Here is a 17110-nt window from a genome sequence, read left to right on the forward strand (position 1 = left end):
TTTTTAGGTGACATATTTGCTTCTGTCACAAAGACCATTTGTTGTGTGTTTTTCTGATGTATAAGCATCATAAAACTTAGCTTATAAAACTTTAACAGAAGGAATAGTCTGTTTAATCTTCAGTTAATGTACAGATATTTCTCTGATGATATTTGTTCCATTTATCAGTTATATTATTTAAAGAAAAAAAAAACATGACAGAAAACAATAAATAACCAGTTAATCAAAATGAAGACCTTATACATCTAAAATGATATCGATAATATTGTTTTATACCCCTTTATCCATTGATTCAAAGGAGTTAGGGATCTTTTTGCCATATATATAGTAAACCAGTGTCTTCTTATTTATTCTTTGTATCTCTTGATATAAAATGACATTTGTAAGAAGCTGCTGATGGTTAAATATCTTGGGGAAATAAATAGACGTGCTTCCTCTACAATTACATTTTTAATTAAAAAACATATATGATGGCTAAATATTAATGAGTTAAATATAATAAAGCTACTTTATAATACTTTGTGTTGATTATGGATTGTTTGAATTAAAAAGGTATGACATTATTGTCATATCATATGCATCAGTCTTAACTGATGGTTCTATCTTATATACTTATTACTTTTCTGAAATGATAACCTTATAATTGTTCTACTATAAGGATATCTTTAAAAAAATAAATATCAGCAGTAATAGTAATAATAACGATAATGATAATAATAATAATAACTGTAATAAAGGCTTAATTGTTTTTGAGAGTCCTATACAAAAACAGTTCCATTTGAATTATCTGTATATGTTGGTTTCATTTTAGCCACATTGTCACTTTGTTCAGTACTTGTTGAGGAGGACATTGCCAATGATTGGTCACTTGGTTCACCAATACTGCCTTCTGGACAAGACAAAAAAAAAAAAAATTAAATATCATCTTTATATTTTTCAGACAACAAAACTCAACATCTCTTAGAATATCGAAAAAATATTTGGTACATAATACACTGTATTTGAAGGCATAAAAGACACATGGGCATATTAGATGCACTACAATTTCAGTAGTGCATATTTATAAAAAAAAAAGTGAGTATAAGGGACAAAATTAACTTATGAGAGGCCCAATTTCACATTTTGGCCCCAGGGTGACGTTTTGAAACTTTTTTTTTAAAAGTGTATCTTCTATGCCATCAAATATGATAATATATAAATTAACATTTCAATAAACTTCTTTTGGTTATAAATTGAATTTTCCAATTTAAAATACTTTTATCACACATACCCTATTTATAATACTTTAATATAATAAAGCTACTTTAATACAATTAAGCATATGTTGATTACACAATGATTTTTCTGCACATGGTGAGAAATTCTGAATAACAATGAAGTGAGTCATTGACTTTAAACAATTAAATAAACTCAGTTACATATATCAAATATTTGATCTTGTGTTTTCTTACCTAAACTTAATACCTATATATACTTTTATCTTTTACTTGTTTCAGTCATTGGACTGTGGCCATACCAAGGGTTTAGCTGAACAAATCAACCCAGTACTAGCTTTTTATCACCAATAAGTTTTTAACCAGTAAGTTATGGGGATGTAAATAAACCAACACTGGTTGTCAAGCAGTGATGAGAGAAAAACATACATACATGCTTTCACAGTTTCTTTCAAACTCACTCACAAAGCATTGGTCAGCCCGAGGCTGTAGTAGAAGACACCACAGTGGGATTGAACCTGAAACCATATGGTTTGCAAGGCAGGTTAACAAAGACAAATAAAGGTATATTGAAAATACCAGACAAGATGAATTGTTGATTTATTGAAATTATTTTTAAGAGAAAGTAAACAAATGCTTAGTAGCAATTGCAATTGACTTCAAAGGAAAAATGGAAGTAAACTCCACTTGTTTCATTTTAATTCTATAGCAATAAATAAATCTATCCTGGTTAAGATGTCAATTCAAATAACATAATATTCCTAGATAATCTGGTACCTGCTATGAACAGCAAATACAATCCAGCTTTGTAGAATTTAAGTGTTGCACTCAAATACACAATAAAACATAAGTATTGGATTTTAACTTAATACTTATGAGGGGGTAGGTTAATTCCATAATCACCTGGAATGGCGCTTCTACTATACATAGAGACAGATATGAAAACAAAAGGTTGCTACCCAACTTATTGGCATGAAATGACTCACTGACACAAATTACAGGGTGTCTCTTAAATGTGCTTCTTTATCTACTGATGGTGCCAAAGTTGGACAGGAGATACATTGAGGTAAGAAGTGTAAGTAACATTCAAAGTAGTATGGGTCACCTGACCATCAAACATGAAGCAAACCACTCCAGGAGTCAAACCAAACTGGATCAATAAATGCTCTGGCTAAAGCTTCTAAATGAAAATCATTATATCAAGATGCCTCTTTGCCAGAGGAGATGTTGAAAAAACTGCAGGTTTTGTGACTTAATCCAAATGAGGAGACCGATTTTAAAATTTATGAAGTGTAAGTTAAGATTGAATGTCTATGATTAAATAATAGTCAGTGAAACCTGTAAGCAGGCTTTCACATCAGTGTGTGGGGACCCTTGCACTGTAAAGCTGTCGAGAAAAAAGTCCCAAAATGGTGCACATGCTCTCTTGATGACCCCTGAAGCCTAATGGAGTTTGGTATGTGAAGCTTTCAATTGGCAGTATTTGCACAAACAAGGTTTTTGCAAGTCACCCTTCAGCTCCTCAGAACTGAATGATCTCAGGACACCTCTACTCGGACTCAGCTGACTCACTTGTGTTTTGTCTTATCATCATTCATATTGTGTTCACTCACAAAGCACCATAAATCTAGTCCATCCGTCTTTCTCAGAATGTTGTCCCTCTTGAAATTTCTTCCTTGCTCATATTTTTTCCTACAGTGATCAAATTCATAAATTCTTTATGTATTGATTTTACATTTCCTTTGAAATGTAGTGGCAGTGTGGTAAGTACCTTGCTTACCAACCACATGGCTCCAGGTTCAGTCCCACTGCCTGGTACCTTGGGCAAGTGTCTTCTACTATAGCCTCAGGCTGACCAAAGCCTTGTGAGTAGATTTGGTAGACAGAAACTGAAAGAAGCCTGTCTTATATATATATATATATATATATATATATATATATATATATATATATATATATATATATATATATATATATATAAAAACAAATAGTAAATGAGTATATGCATATATACGTACAAGTATGTGCATACCGACATCCACCTGTATGTATAGGTGCATATCTGGGTACAGGACATTGCAAACAAAACATAGACGAGAAAACACACAAGCCACATAGAGAACATTCTACTTCATCAGCTACCCCCGTTTTAACACCGGCGGTGTGTCGGTCTGTCTGTCTGTCTGTCCCCCAACAATCACTTGACAACAGATGTTGGTGTGTTTACATCCCCATAACTTAGCAGTTCAGCAAAAGAGTCCAATAGAATAAGTACTAGGCTTACAAAGAATAAGTCCTGGGGTTGATTTGTTCAACTAAAAACAGTACTCCAGCATGGCTGCAGTCAAATGACTGAAACAAATGTTTGGTGACAGATGTGACCAACTTTGAAAAGGGGAGATAATTTACAAGATCAAAAACTCTCTGTAATTGACATGCAATTAAGGATAAGACAGCTGTGGACATGTTTCTGCCTCAATAAGCATCATCAGCACAGCAGTTGTCTTACCTTGATTCCAGTAGACCTAAGACTTATACATATACTGAAAGAATGTGTATGCATACATACACTTTGAGTGTGTGTGTGTGTGTGTTAGATAATTACGCATAAATTCTCTTACAAATAGTTAAATTGAAAAGTGATCCTATTTGAACAAACAAAACTAAAAGAGAACATTAACTAAGTTCATTAAGTTATTCTTAGACAAACTTCAAATGCCATGGGCTGAGCCCACTCCTTCATACCAAACAATACCAAAAAAGATAATAAAAACTTGGCCATGCTGCTGTCACTAATAAATGTGATGATAAAGGTCAGTTCATCATTTTAAGTGCAACTGGTGATTAATATATTTTTTAAATGTTATATTATTTTGTATTTCTGAGTGCATATTATTTGATATGTCTAGTTTAAAGAGAAAGATCAACTCCACTACGGTTACTCATTTCAGGTATACTGCAACTACAGCTAATGCTACATGAAGACAGACTTCTGTGGTGATCCAACAGTCCAATACACTACAATAGATTATAATGAACTCACCATTATGTTATGTGTGTATATATATATATATATATATATATATATATATATATATATATATATATATAAAATTATGTTTTTGCCTTTTGCCAACTTATAACAAAAACAATTTAGCATTAAACTGAAGAATTACTCAATACTTTTTGTAGAGTACATATTTCTTATAGTTTTATAAGAAGTGGAGTAATATTGACTTTGAAGTTATGGCCTGCTAGTCTTTGTCAGATGAAGGCCAGCAGGCCTAAACTTAGAAGTTACTATCACCCCTCTTCTAAAAATATTATCTATCTATTTATTTATCTACATGTACTTTATTTAAGGTTTAACAAGGCTACCATTGGTTTCATGCAATTATCAAGCCGTTCACATGGAACATTGGTACTTGCCTCTATTTTAGATGAGAATATATATATATAATTTACATTTTGACCAAATACTACAAGAAGCATTAGAATCAAATTTGAAAGGTACAAAATTATGATAAAATAGGATTTTAGTGAATGTTTTATATAATTCAGGATTTTAATAAACACAATAAAAACTTATTAAAAATATTGCAGCTTCATATATTGGATTTTCCTTTTCTTTTTTCCTGAGGAAATAGAAATGTTGTATTTGTAAATAAAATTAATTAAATCTGGATGAAAACTTTCTCAAGTGCAGTATTAAGTAGAAAAGCCTGTTGTAAATATTACCACAAAAAGAACATGTTAAAAGCCAATATAATATATTTAAAAAATAAAAAGTAATAGTAACTATAATTTATTTCTTTTCAGTGAGAAGATGATAAATACAACTATTAATGAGGTGAGGAAAAAAAGCCAATTTATAGCCAAAGCAGAGTTGAAATTTGTGAAAGCATTGAAGCTAGGTGTGAAGCTGTGAAAAGCTTAGCTAAGCAAAGAAGCTGAAGAAGAACAAGGAGAATTAAGCAAAGCTTGTGTCTTGTAGAAATAAAGTGAAAAAGAAAAAAAAAACAGACAAAAAAATCCCAGACAAAAACAAAAAAAAAAACAGACAAAAACAAAAAAAAAACCTATATTTTTCTAGGACGCTATACCTAGGCAAGGCATTGACAAATGTTACAGAGACAACAATGGTGATCAATTGTTATTGATATATTTATGTTCCAGCTTGAGTCATTCTTTTATAATACACTGTATGTACATATGTATACTACATTGACATATAAATGTGTGTGTGTGTGTGTGTGTGTGTATACATACATGTGCATGTATTACTGTCAGTCATTCTATAGGAGAATGAAGAACTGGTGAATAGACTCTAGAAAGGCTGTCATGAGTAATACAAAGTTCCAGTTAATAATATTTTGGCGGTCCTGCAACTCTACTTGACAAACTCTTTAAAGTTTGGGTCAAGGAAGTCAAAATTATTTGAGGCTAATTAGTTTTTACAAATTCCCCACCACCAGCTTAAAAATCAACTCTTAGTAAGTTGGCAATTCTTGGAAATCAACTAAAACTATGATATACTTTAAAAAAAAAAATGTTTACCAGCTGAAAATATAGACAATTAATGAGATAAAACCTGCTAATAAATAAAGCTGGAAGTATTATTTTGTTGATATGTTAGCATTAATGTAATTTAACCTTTAATCCTTAATAATACATAAATCATTCACAAATAAAGAGAGACAAAAACAAAAAATATACAAATAAACCTGTTGTGTAACTAAATAACAATTATATAAATATAAAGTGTTTGTATATCTCACCTTCATCGTTGGTATTAGAATTCTGGAAATTATTAATTTCTATATTGTTCACCTTGCTTTCTTCAGTATTATTTACTGGATGCAGTGTTGTCTCCCCTGAGAGATCTTCTGCATCTAAGTCTGTTGTCATTATTTCTACAGATGGTCCCTTTGCTTTAGCTTCCTCCATCATCCGAATGGTTTCCAGTAAAATTTCTGGGTCAGACATATTTCTTTCATTAAGGTTAATCTTATATTGTGGTTCCTTGTTATCTGTATTTTCAGTTAACTCTGAATGATTCAAACCTTCATTGACTGAACTGTCTGGTACTAATTCCTCAACTGTTGCATCCATTACTTTTGTAATATCCTCTTCTATTGCTGCTTCATCAGAGCACGTCTCACCTGAGCGATCTTGATGGTTTGATTCTACAAAACATACCGTTTCACTTGCAGATAACATTGATGAGATATGATGGATGTCCTCATCCAGATGATCTCTTACTTCATTAATGCTTTCATCAAATTTTGATGTTTTGGAATCTAATGAGACATCGTCATCATTTGGTATTTGCATCTGATGTGTGATTTCTTGATCGACAATCTGACCGTCACTCTCCTCTAATGCACACACAGTTTTGTCACCATTGTTCAAAATGGTTTCTTCTGAATTTACATCTTTGATTTTAAACATCATCTCAGTTTGGATGACCAGATTAGATGGTGCTACTTCAGGTTCGTTTTTAATTTCACTCTCTACCTGCTCTGTGGTATATTCAATTTCTGTTACTTCAGCTACTTCTTGTTTTACTGCATCTTGTATTTCAATCTCATCTTTTCTGCTATCTTGTAATGGAGAGCTAGCATCAAGAGATAAAGAAGAAATTTCACACTCATCATCTTTGGGTTCATGACTTTCAAGACTTTCCAAATTTGCTGAAGTCTCTTGGGCGTTAGTAAATGTAATGTCAGGATTGGTCTGGGTACTAGTAATGAAATCAGTGTTTGTTGTATGTTCATCTTCTTTGATGTTATGACAGTCATCTACATGTACAGCCACTCCAACTGTTGATTCTTCTGTCTCTGATTCTCCTTTACTCTCAAGATTTAAAGCATCATTATCAGATGACACAACTATTTTATTATCATTTTCTTCTTCAGTTTGATTGACAGGGACGACATTTTCTGAATGTTCTACCAAATCCTCATCTTCTTTGAAGTTCGGACATACCTCTGTAACTTCAACAGTTGATGTATGAATAATTTCATTTATTCCATCCCCCTTTTCATTACAATCCTCTTGTGATTCTTTTAAGTCATCTTTCTTTTCATTTAAATCTATTTGTGCTTCTTTTAAATCATCCAGTTTTACATCTTCACTTTCTTTTAAGATGTCCTGTTTTTCATTTATCATTTCTTTTAAATCATCATGATTTTCTTTTAAGTCATCTTGTTTTTCAATTAAGCCATCCTGCTTTTCAACTGATTCAACTTGCTTTTCAATTGAGTCATCTTGTTTTTCATTGATGTCTCCCTTTATTTCTTTCAAGTCATGTATTTCATCATCTAATTTATCATGTTTCTTGCTCAGGTTACTTTCTTCTTGATCCTTATTTTCAAGTGGTAGGTCAGATGTATTATTCAAGGGTTCGCTACCATCCTTTGATATACTGTCAGTGAGATTATTAGCAATGCAGCTACTGGAGCTACGATCTGCTGTAGTTGAATTGTCATCAGAAATAACATCTTGTAAATGATTTTCAACATTTTCTGTAAAATAATTGGACTTTTAATAAAACAATCTCAGGTTATAGCTGAAGAAATAATGTTAACATCTAAATTTGGCACAAGTTCACACATAAAAAAAAAAAATCAATTTGCTTGATCCAAACACATTACTGGTACTTATTTTACCAGTCCTTAGGAGGATCAAAGGTAAAGCTGACCATGACTATTTGAACTCAAAATATAAAAAGAGATTTAAATAATGTCACAAAACATTCTGTGTGGTACTTAACTGACTGTGCTATTCACCTTTCTATAAATATGAAAAATGATAATATTGTATACAGTGCTCAGATGCACATCAGAAAAATAGCTGAAAGTGCATGAACAGTATACAGAAAAATGCACAGGAAGAGAACAGTGGATGAGTCATTAAAAAAAGTAAGGGGTGACATCAGGTGTACTGCTGGCGGATTTCAGGAGTATGGAAGTTTTGAAGGATGTAGTGTCTCAACAGCTAACAACTGATGTAGGTAGTTTATTTTGAGCATGAAAAAATGTTTCTGAAAGTCATGGGTGCTGTGTTGTTTTTTTTTTATTTTGTAAGCATGTCCGTGAGTGTTAGAGATACTGGAATTCAAAAAAGGTGCCCAAGGGTGTTCATGGAAAGATGGTGGATAATCTTGTGCGTGTCTACCAAGTCAGTTCTGAGCTTTAATGTAAAGTCTTTTGTTACCATATTTCTGTTAAAGTGTATTTGCCATTCAATTAATTTTGAAAATAATAAAGAATTCATTAAAATAACTATGTCATTATTAAATTTATTTAAATTAAGTATTTAGAACATAAATTAGCATAAAATTTTCGAGGAAGATTTTTTTTAAGTGAAGGTCACTTAAAAGCAGGGAGTTTGAATCATAAAACTAGGACTGGTTTCAAAAAGGTTAAGAATGATTTTCAACATCTTAGACATAATACCAAAAATTTCGATTGAACTAGTACTTTCATGCATTAAACTATGCAATCTTCAGGTTCATGTAGTAGTGGTGATAGTTATGTTTTACTATTTACAACTGTAAAACATAACTGTCACCACTACTCCATGAACCTGAAGATTGCATAATTTAATGCATGAAAGTACTAGTTCAATCAGAATGGACATTTAATATTCTATCATTTCATTATATAATCTTATATTATATTATATTAATATAAGATTGTAAATAAAATGTGAAAATCAGACAAGGTTGGAATTTCTTTGAGTAATATATTCTTCTATACACAATCATACACACCCGTGTGTGTGTCGTCATTGTTTAACGTCCGCTTTCCATGCTAGCATGGGTTGGACGATTTGACTGAGGACTGGTGAACCAGGTGGCTACACCAGGCTCCAATCTTATTTGGCAGAGTTTCTACAGCTGGATGCCCTTCCTAATGCCAACCACTCAGAGAGTGTAGTGGATGCTTTTACGTGTCACCCGCATGAAGGCCAGTCAGGCGGTACTGGCAACGGCCACGCTCAAAATGGTGTATTTTATGTGCCACCTGCACAAGAGCCAGTCCAGGGGCACTGGCAACGATCATATATATATATATGTATATATATATATATATATATCATCATCATCATCATCATCGTTTAACGTCCGCTTTCCATGCTAGCATGGGTTGGACGATTTGACTGAGGACTGGTGAAACCGGATGGCAACACCAGGCTCCAGTCTGATTTGGCAGAGTTTCTACAGCTGGATGCCCTTCCTAACGCCAACCACTCAGAGAGTGTAGTGGGTGCTTTTACGTGTCACCCGCACGAAAACGGCCACGCTCGAAATGGTGTCTTTTATGTGCCACCCGCACAAGCCAGTCCAGGGGCACTGGCAACGATCTCGCTCGAAAATCCTACAGGAGCCAGTCAGGCGGTACTGGCAACGGCCACGCTCAAAATGGTGCATCTCATGTGCCACCCGCACAAGAACCAGTCCAGGGGCACTGGCAACGATCTTACTTGGCTTGCCGGGTCTTCTCACGCACAGCCCATTTCCAAAGGTCTCGGTCCGTAGTCATCGCCTCGGTGAGGCCCAATGTACGAAGGTCTTGCCTCACCACCTCAGCCCAGGTCTTCCTGGGCCTACCTCTTCCACGGGTTCCCTCAACTGTTAGGGTGTGGCACTTTTTCACGCAGCTATCCTCCTCCATTCTCACCACATGTCCATACCAGCGCAATCGTCTCTCTTGCACGCCACAACTGATGCTTCTAATGTTCAGCTTTTCTCTCAAGATACTTACACTCTGACGGGTATTCACATTGACATTACACATCCAACGGAGCATACTGGCTTCATTCCTTGCGAGCTTACGTATGTCCTCAGCAGTTACAGCCCATGTTTCACTGCCATGTAGCATGGTTGTTCGTACGCATGCGTCATACAGTCTGCCTTTTACTCTGAGTGAGAGTCCCTTTGTCGCCAGCAGGGGTAAGAGCTCTCTAAACTTTGCCCAGGCTATTCTTATTCTAGCAGCTACACTTTCAGCGCACCCACCCCCACTACTAACTTGGTCGCCCAGATAGCGGAAGCTATCGACTACCTCTAGTTTTTCACCCTGGAATGAGATAGAAGTTGTTTCCTGTTTGTTTGCAGTCTTTATTGCACCTGAACATCTGCCACAAACAAAAACTAACTTGCTAGTTAACCTGCCTTTGATGTTGCTGCACATATATATATATATATATGACATTTTCCAGACTTTTTCTGTTCCTTAAAATTTCAAGCGCAAGACATTGGTCAATCTGAGATTATAGCAGGAGACACTTGATCAAGATACCATGTTGTGAGATCAAACCTGGAACCAAGTGATTGCTAAATAAACTAGTTTAATCACATAGCCATTCTTGTACCAAGATTGCTTAGATTTCACATATGTTTTGTGACTACATTTTAAATTCAAACTATACTTGTGTAAATTTCTAAATGATTCATTTTTACTTTTTCACTATTTTAAACTTTTTTTTTGTTTGAGAAAGCTGAACTGGTGCTTAAGATAATTTCAGTTTAATCAGCAATCAAGAAATTTCTTACTTAATTGATGTTCTATTTTCAGCTAAATTAACAAGTATTCATGTTATTTTTTCCTGTTAAGTGATGATAAATTGAGTTCTAAATCAAGATCACAATTAGTTTAAGCTCAATTAACCAATGACTTATGAAATGTAAAACCTTTGCTGATATATATATATATATATATATATATATATATATATATATATATATATATATATATATATATATATATATTGCTCTACCACCACAAAGTTTGTGTGTGTGTGTGTGTGTGTGTGTGTGTGAGTGTGTATGTGTATACATATATATATGTGTGTGTGTCTATACAGCTCTACCACCGCAATTTTTTTTTCTTTTGTGAGTGTGTATGTGTGTATATATATGTATATGCATGCATGTATGTATGTATATGTATGCATGTATGCATTATGCATGTATGTGTGTGTGTATGTATGTATGTATGTATGTATGTATGTATGTAGTGGAACTTGGTTTTGCAAATGCCTCTCATCATGAATAGTTTGGTTTAAGAACAATTTTTCAAACACAAAACATGTCAGGTGACAAACTGTCTCAAGCAACTCACACACAACCCAGCAACAACAGTTGGCAACAAGCTGGGAGTATCAATAGGAGAGCATCAGTTGTTGTCTAGCTTTCACTCAGTGCACATCTCTGCCCAAATTTGCCAGGCCTTTTCATGAATTTCCTATGGGAAAAATAGTTTTGGTTTATGAACATTTCAGGCGATGAATGGTCTTGAAGAGCAAATTAAATCTGTAAACTGAGGTTCCACTGTATATGTGTGTATAATATATATATATATATATATATATATATATATATATATATATATATATATATATATATATATATATATATGTATGTATGTATGTATATATGTATGTATGTACATACATACATGCATATACTCTTCTATACAAGAAAATGGCTTAGCTTTTTTTGTATTCATACCTTTCATTATTTTCTTAAATTCTAATTAAATTCTAAAACATCAAGTAAATAAAAATCATAAGATTATAATTATTATCATTATTATTTATACTATTCAGGCATATTCATTAAAGGTACAGGTGTGGCTTTGTGTTTAACAAGTTCACTTCCCAGTCGTGTAGTTTTAGGTTCAGTCTGACCATGTTGCACCTTGGGCAAGTGTCTCTGACTATAGCTCTTGGTTGATCAAAGCCTTGTGAATGGATTTGGTAGACTGAAACTGAAAGCAGTGTGTGTGTGTGTGTGTGTATGTGGTGGGCAGTGGTGGTGAAATTAATATCTATTTTGTTTACATAACAGATGTGTAAAACAAATAATTACTTAAATAATCTTCAGCAAGTATTTTTAACAGAAGCTTCAGGTTCATCTCTACCTTGTGAGTAAAACTGAGTTGATGGAAACTCTGTTGTAGTCCATATTGCATGTCGAATCTGTTCTTAAGTAAGAGACTTCATTTAACATACCATAATCTAAGAGAAAATATTCATCTGGCATTGGGAAGATTAATAGCTAATAGTTATTTATAGTGTATACAAATCAAGACTCAGCTAAACTGGTCTGTTTAATTCACATAACAATGTATATACTGACATTATGGATTAGTTCATTCATAAAGCATTAATTAATAAACTCATTGTTTAAAATATCTGCAGTTGTACAACTGGCGAGTCAGACAAAATGCCTTGCTGTACTTCCTTATGTTCTGAGTTCAAATCTTGTCATGGTCAGCTTTGACTTTCATCTTTTCAGGCTTGATAAAATAAAGTACCGTTCAAGTACTGGGATTCATGTAATCAACAAAACCCATTCCCCAAATTTCTCCCAAAAGGATTATGAAACTTGAACAAAGTTTCTCCTGATACTTTTAAAAGGTATCTAGATGTGTTTTTCTCTAACATATCAGATCAACAATCTGACAAAAAGGCTGCAACTAAATTAGAGCAGCATCTAACGATCTGTTGCTACTTACACCGAAAAATTCAACAAAGCACGTTAAACCTTTGAATACACATACACAAATATGGTATAAAAGACATAGAACATTCAACTGTGAAGGCACTACTCCAGTATGACATTGGCCACCTTGGTGACTAAATCAAGCTAATGTGAGTGTATAATGTAATCATAACAGCATACTTGCTCTTACTTATGAAATAGTAATAGCAAAACTAACTTCACTGATACCAAAAAGTAAAAAGTATGGAATTACCATTACAACAGGTTGTTGAAGAAAGAGAAAACATAGTATTAGTTGAGTGAGGATACACACTCAAGTATCAGCATCCTCTACAACTGCTACAAGGAGAAAGGAAATACACTAATATGATGAAACTGCAGTGGCATGAGGTTGATAGACAAGGTAATGAAAGATATAGAAAGACTTACAGCACAGTTCATTAGAAACAGAATTAACCTAGGTCAGATGCAGTTCAGCTTTGTACCAAGAAGAGGTACACCGACACCATATTTCTTGTGAGATAATTAAAAGAGAAACACTTAGCTAAGAGTAAGTCACTATATTTAGCATTCATTGACCTGGAGAAGGCCTTTGACAGGGTCATTTGCTCTGTGGTTTGGTGGTAGTTAAGAAAACTAAGAGATGACTGGCTTGATAGAACTGTATTATAAGCCCTACATAGAGGAACAGCAAACAAAGTGAGAATTAGAAATGGGTTCAGCATGTAGGTAGGTGTCTCTCAGGGCTCAATCTTTAGTCCCCTCTCATTAATTATAATCCTCCAGGCCATGATATAAGAATTTGAGAATGGCTGTGCATAGGAATTTATAAAAGATTTAAAGAAATTCCAGATATATAAGCAAAACCCAAAAGCAAGAGGTCTTGAAGTAAATTTAGCAAAGATGAAAATATAAGTAAGAAGGAAGACAGGCCATTGCTACCATTAGAGAAATGGCCATGCTCAAGGCACTGAAAAGGGATAGTTATAAATTCCCAGTGTAAAGTATGGATACACAAGAGATGTTGTGGGATCATAGCGGGGGCTGGTAGAGAAGGTAGACATCATATGTAGCAGATGCACAGAGATAGTTTGCAGGGAGAGTACACGTGAAATAAATTCCATAAAATCCTTGGAAGGCCCTCTAGAACTAGTTACTAGCTTTTGTTACAAAGGTAGGCTTATTGGCAAGTGGTGTAGGGTGTTCTAAATACATAGTAACCAGATTAAGAACAAAGTGGAAAAAGTCCAGGGTTACTTCTACTGATAACAAAGGGCTTCTCTCAGAATATAGGGCACATTGTATGATGCCTATATATGAAGTGAAATGATGCATGGCAGTAAGGTGTGTACCTTGAGTGCAGAAGATTTGTGGTTACTAGAAACAAATAAAGTGAGCATGCTGCACTGGAAGTGTAGTTTTAGTGTGCATGGGTGACAGAGCATAAATGAGGAATCAAATATAGTGTGAAATTTATAGTGCTACTGACAAGAAAAAAGTTTGTGCAGGTACAGGCACATGATGCTTGTGAAAAATGTCAGTTGTCTATCAAAAAGAAAAGTGCAGAACACACAAAGTAGATGAAACTCAGAAGAAAGATATTCTTGGAAGATAGGAAAAAATTAATGAAAACCAGTCTCAAAAAGCCAAATGTAACAAAAGGGATCAAATTGAACCATGACTAGTTGTGCTACTTATGATCCACCAACCTACTAGTGCAGGCATGGTAAAACAGTCATTTTAGAGTAGTTGAGCGGTTGCGGTGATCAAGGTTAGGATAATATGATGTATCTATGTCAGGTTTCTCATTCATTATTTTCTAATTAAGCCTTCATCTAGTTTCCTGTTCAGTACTCTTTCATCTATTACACTCCTTCTCTCCTAATCTCTGTATCATGTCACCTGTGTAGCAAGAGTTTAGTCTATATTCAATGACTTCAACTCTCACCCTTTATCATTCTGCTTCTCTTCCATTACAATAATGTCTGTGCAACAAAACTCACTTGGCTACCTCTGAGCGCCATCTTGCTTCACTGTAGGTCATCACTCTCTCTCTTTCTCTCTCTCTTTCCTATATCATTCTTTACTGATATTTCCCTCTCTTACTACTCTCCATTTCTATTGCTTTCCACTTACCATCTTTATTGCTATCCCATCATGCCACTCATGTTCAATGTCCTTACCACTCACATGTAGCTGCCTATCACTGTCACTCTTCCATTACTTCCCCTCTTATTGCTCTATACCTCCATTATATTCATACTCTCTTTCTTTTCACCTTTATAGTCACCACTTCTACTCACTTTGTTGATCATATTTGCCTTGAATGAATGCAGACACAGTAGAACAGTCTTGCTTGGGGTAAGATAACCTCTGTAGTGCTGCTGCCATAATAAAATGTGCACAGTTCAATCTATAAAATAGTTGGTGATAGGAAAGGTATCCAACTGTAGCAGCCGTGTCAAATATTGGAGTGCAAAAGTGAGATGTAGGCCTCCAACCCATCTATGATAGCAATAACTCCAAATAAGAAGTGACTTGGATTTTGATGACCCATTCAACCCATGCCAGCATGGAAAACATGGTATGGTGATGATGAGTGTGTGTGTGTGTGTGTGTGTGTGTGTGAGAGAGAGAGAGTGAGAGAGAGAACGAGGGAGAGAGACATATATATATATATATGTATATATATATATATATATATATATATATATATATATATATTATATTTATGTAAGCAAATGTTCACATATGTTGTTCAGCTTTTATGAAGTTTAATTATGGAAATTTAAAAAACAATTGCATATGGTAAAAACGAAAGAAAAATAATAAAATTAAATGAAAAATTAAAAATTAAAAAGGACAAATATATAACACATACAACTAAATTCACATAGCAATTAAATGTACATTCAATGCTCGGCAGATAGAATATTTTCTTTTTATTATATTTTACTTTGTCTCTGCTTACTATAAAAGCATTTAGCTAGCCTACATATAAAGCATGACAATATTTTAGGTTCTAATAGAGGCTCTAAAGACTACACAACATATTAGGCATCATCACACTCAGAGAAACAGTTTAAAACAATGTTTTACTGCTATAGAGGGCTTAGGATCTCCTAGCACAAAAAAATTGAAGCATTGTTTGATGAAATATATGCCATATATTTAAATAATTGAACAGTGGAATGGGATCTCTCCTTATAGCTAAATAATAAATGAACCCGTTCTCTCTTGGAAAATAAAAGAAAAAGCACCAAAATGACTGCTGTGGCATTGGTAGAATTTGTGCCATCCAGAGTGGTCCCTGAGTCCAGCATCTGCCTACCCCAATGAAAAACACATTATGCTGCCTCCACCAAACAAATGCTAATCAGAGAGAAGCATCTTCTCCAGTTTAGCTCCAAACATTGTGCTGCGATGCATATAAGTATTTACCTAACCAGCTTTCCATAATTTATAAATGTACAGGAACAGAATGGACAGAGAAGTTATAATATACCCAAACTGAAATACTGCACCACATACAATTAATTACATATTTGAACATGTAGAATGGTCCTTAACTAGAAGGTGGTATGGTATATTCAAAGCTACGGACCTGGGAATTGAACTCAGTCATTTAGCCAACTACCTACAAGCTTTATGTTTGCTTGATATGAGATTACACAATAATTCATTTTCACTCTTTTGTTACTATATTTTCTGTTGATGTATATTACTTTTGCTTCAATTATTTTTAAAATAATGAGGAACAGTAAAATAACTGTACTTTATGGAACATAAATTAACATGCAATTTTGATAGATTTAATTTAGATCACTTTTAAAAAGGAAATTTGTATCATAGAACCAGGGGTGGTCTTGGGCGATTGGTATAAAAAAGGTCATCTAAAATTTATTGCATTCTACTTTTTCTTCATAACTTGAATCTTTTCTTTGAAGTTACTAAAATACAGTACATATAAAATAGTCTAAAACAATCAGTGAGCAAAATCAAGAAAAGTAATTTTTAAAAATAATTATAAGGAAAATGTATCAATAAAGATTCATTGAAATAGCTGCAATGAGTTTGCTAGAGAAAATGATAGTGAAATTTATGGAGATGTAAATGAAGTAAAAGAAAATAGAATATTGCAAAGCTGCTATTAAAGGTTGGTAGGTAAATTGGTATCACATTTGTAACTGTTGACATACATTTAGGCAAACATATGTCATGAAATAATAGATAAAAGAAGAAAGGAATAAAACACAAAGGATTATAAGAGATTTACAAGTGGAATTGTTTTGGAATATGTTGCAATTATGTCTTTTGATGAGGCAAAGGGTAAATTTTGGTAGTGTGCTTCTGTTTTCTGTAAACTGTGCCACTTACCATT

At 33.8% G+C, this 17110-nt stretch overlaps 1 protein-coding gene across 2 annotated transcripts in view; it reads right to left on the reverse strand.

The window, feature by feature from the left end:
• Window positions 1–17110, reverse strand: part of LOC106882931 (uncharacterized) — a 152513-nt gene continuing 135403 nt past the window's right edge. Inside the window, exons 6-7 of one of the 2 annotated variants that reach the window (XM_089347745.1) lie at window positions 5993–7741; window positions 1–889 (exon numbers count right to left, since the gene is read on the reverse strand). In XM_089347745.1, the coding sequence (XP_089203871.1) occupies window positions 759–889; window positions 5993–7741 (1880 nt within the window). In that variant the 3' untranslated portion in view covers window positions 1–758. The remainder of the gene's footprint in view (window positions 890–5992; window positions 7742–17110) is intronic. The other variant, XM_089347746.1, reaches the window with a different exon arrangement.

This window comes from Octopus bimaculoides, chromosome 2, assembly GCF_046866305.1.
Source record: "Octopus bimaculoides isolate indiv1 chromosome 2, ASM4686630v1, whole genome shotgun sequence".
In the NCBI taxonomy this organism is placed as follows: domain Eukaryota; kingdom Metazoa; phylum Mollusca; class Cephalopoda; order Octopoda; family Octopodidae; genus Octopus; species Octopus bimaculoides.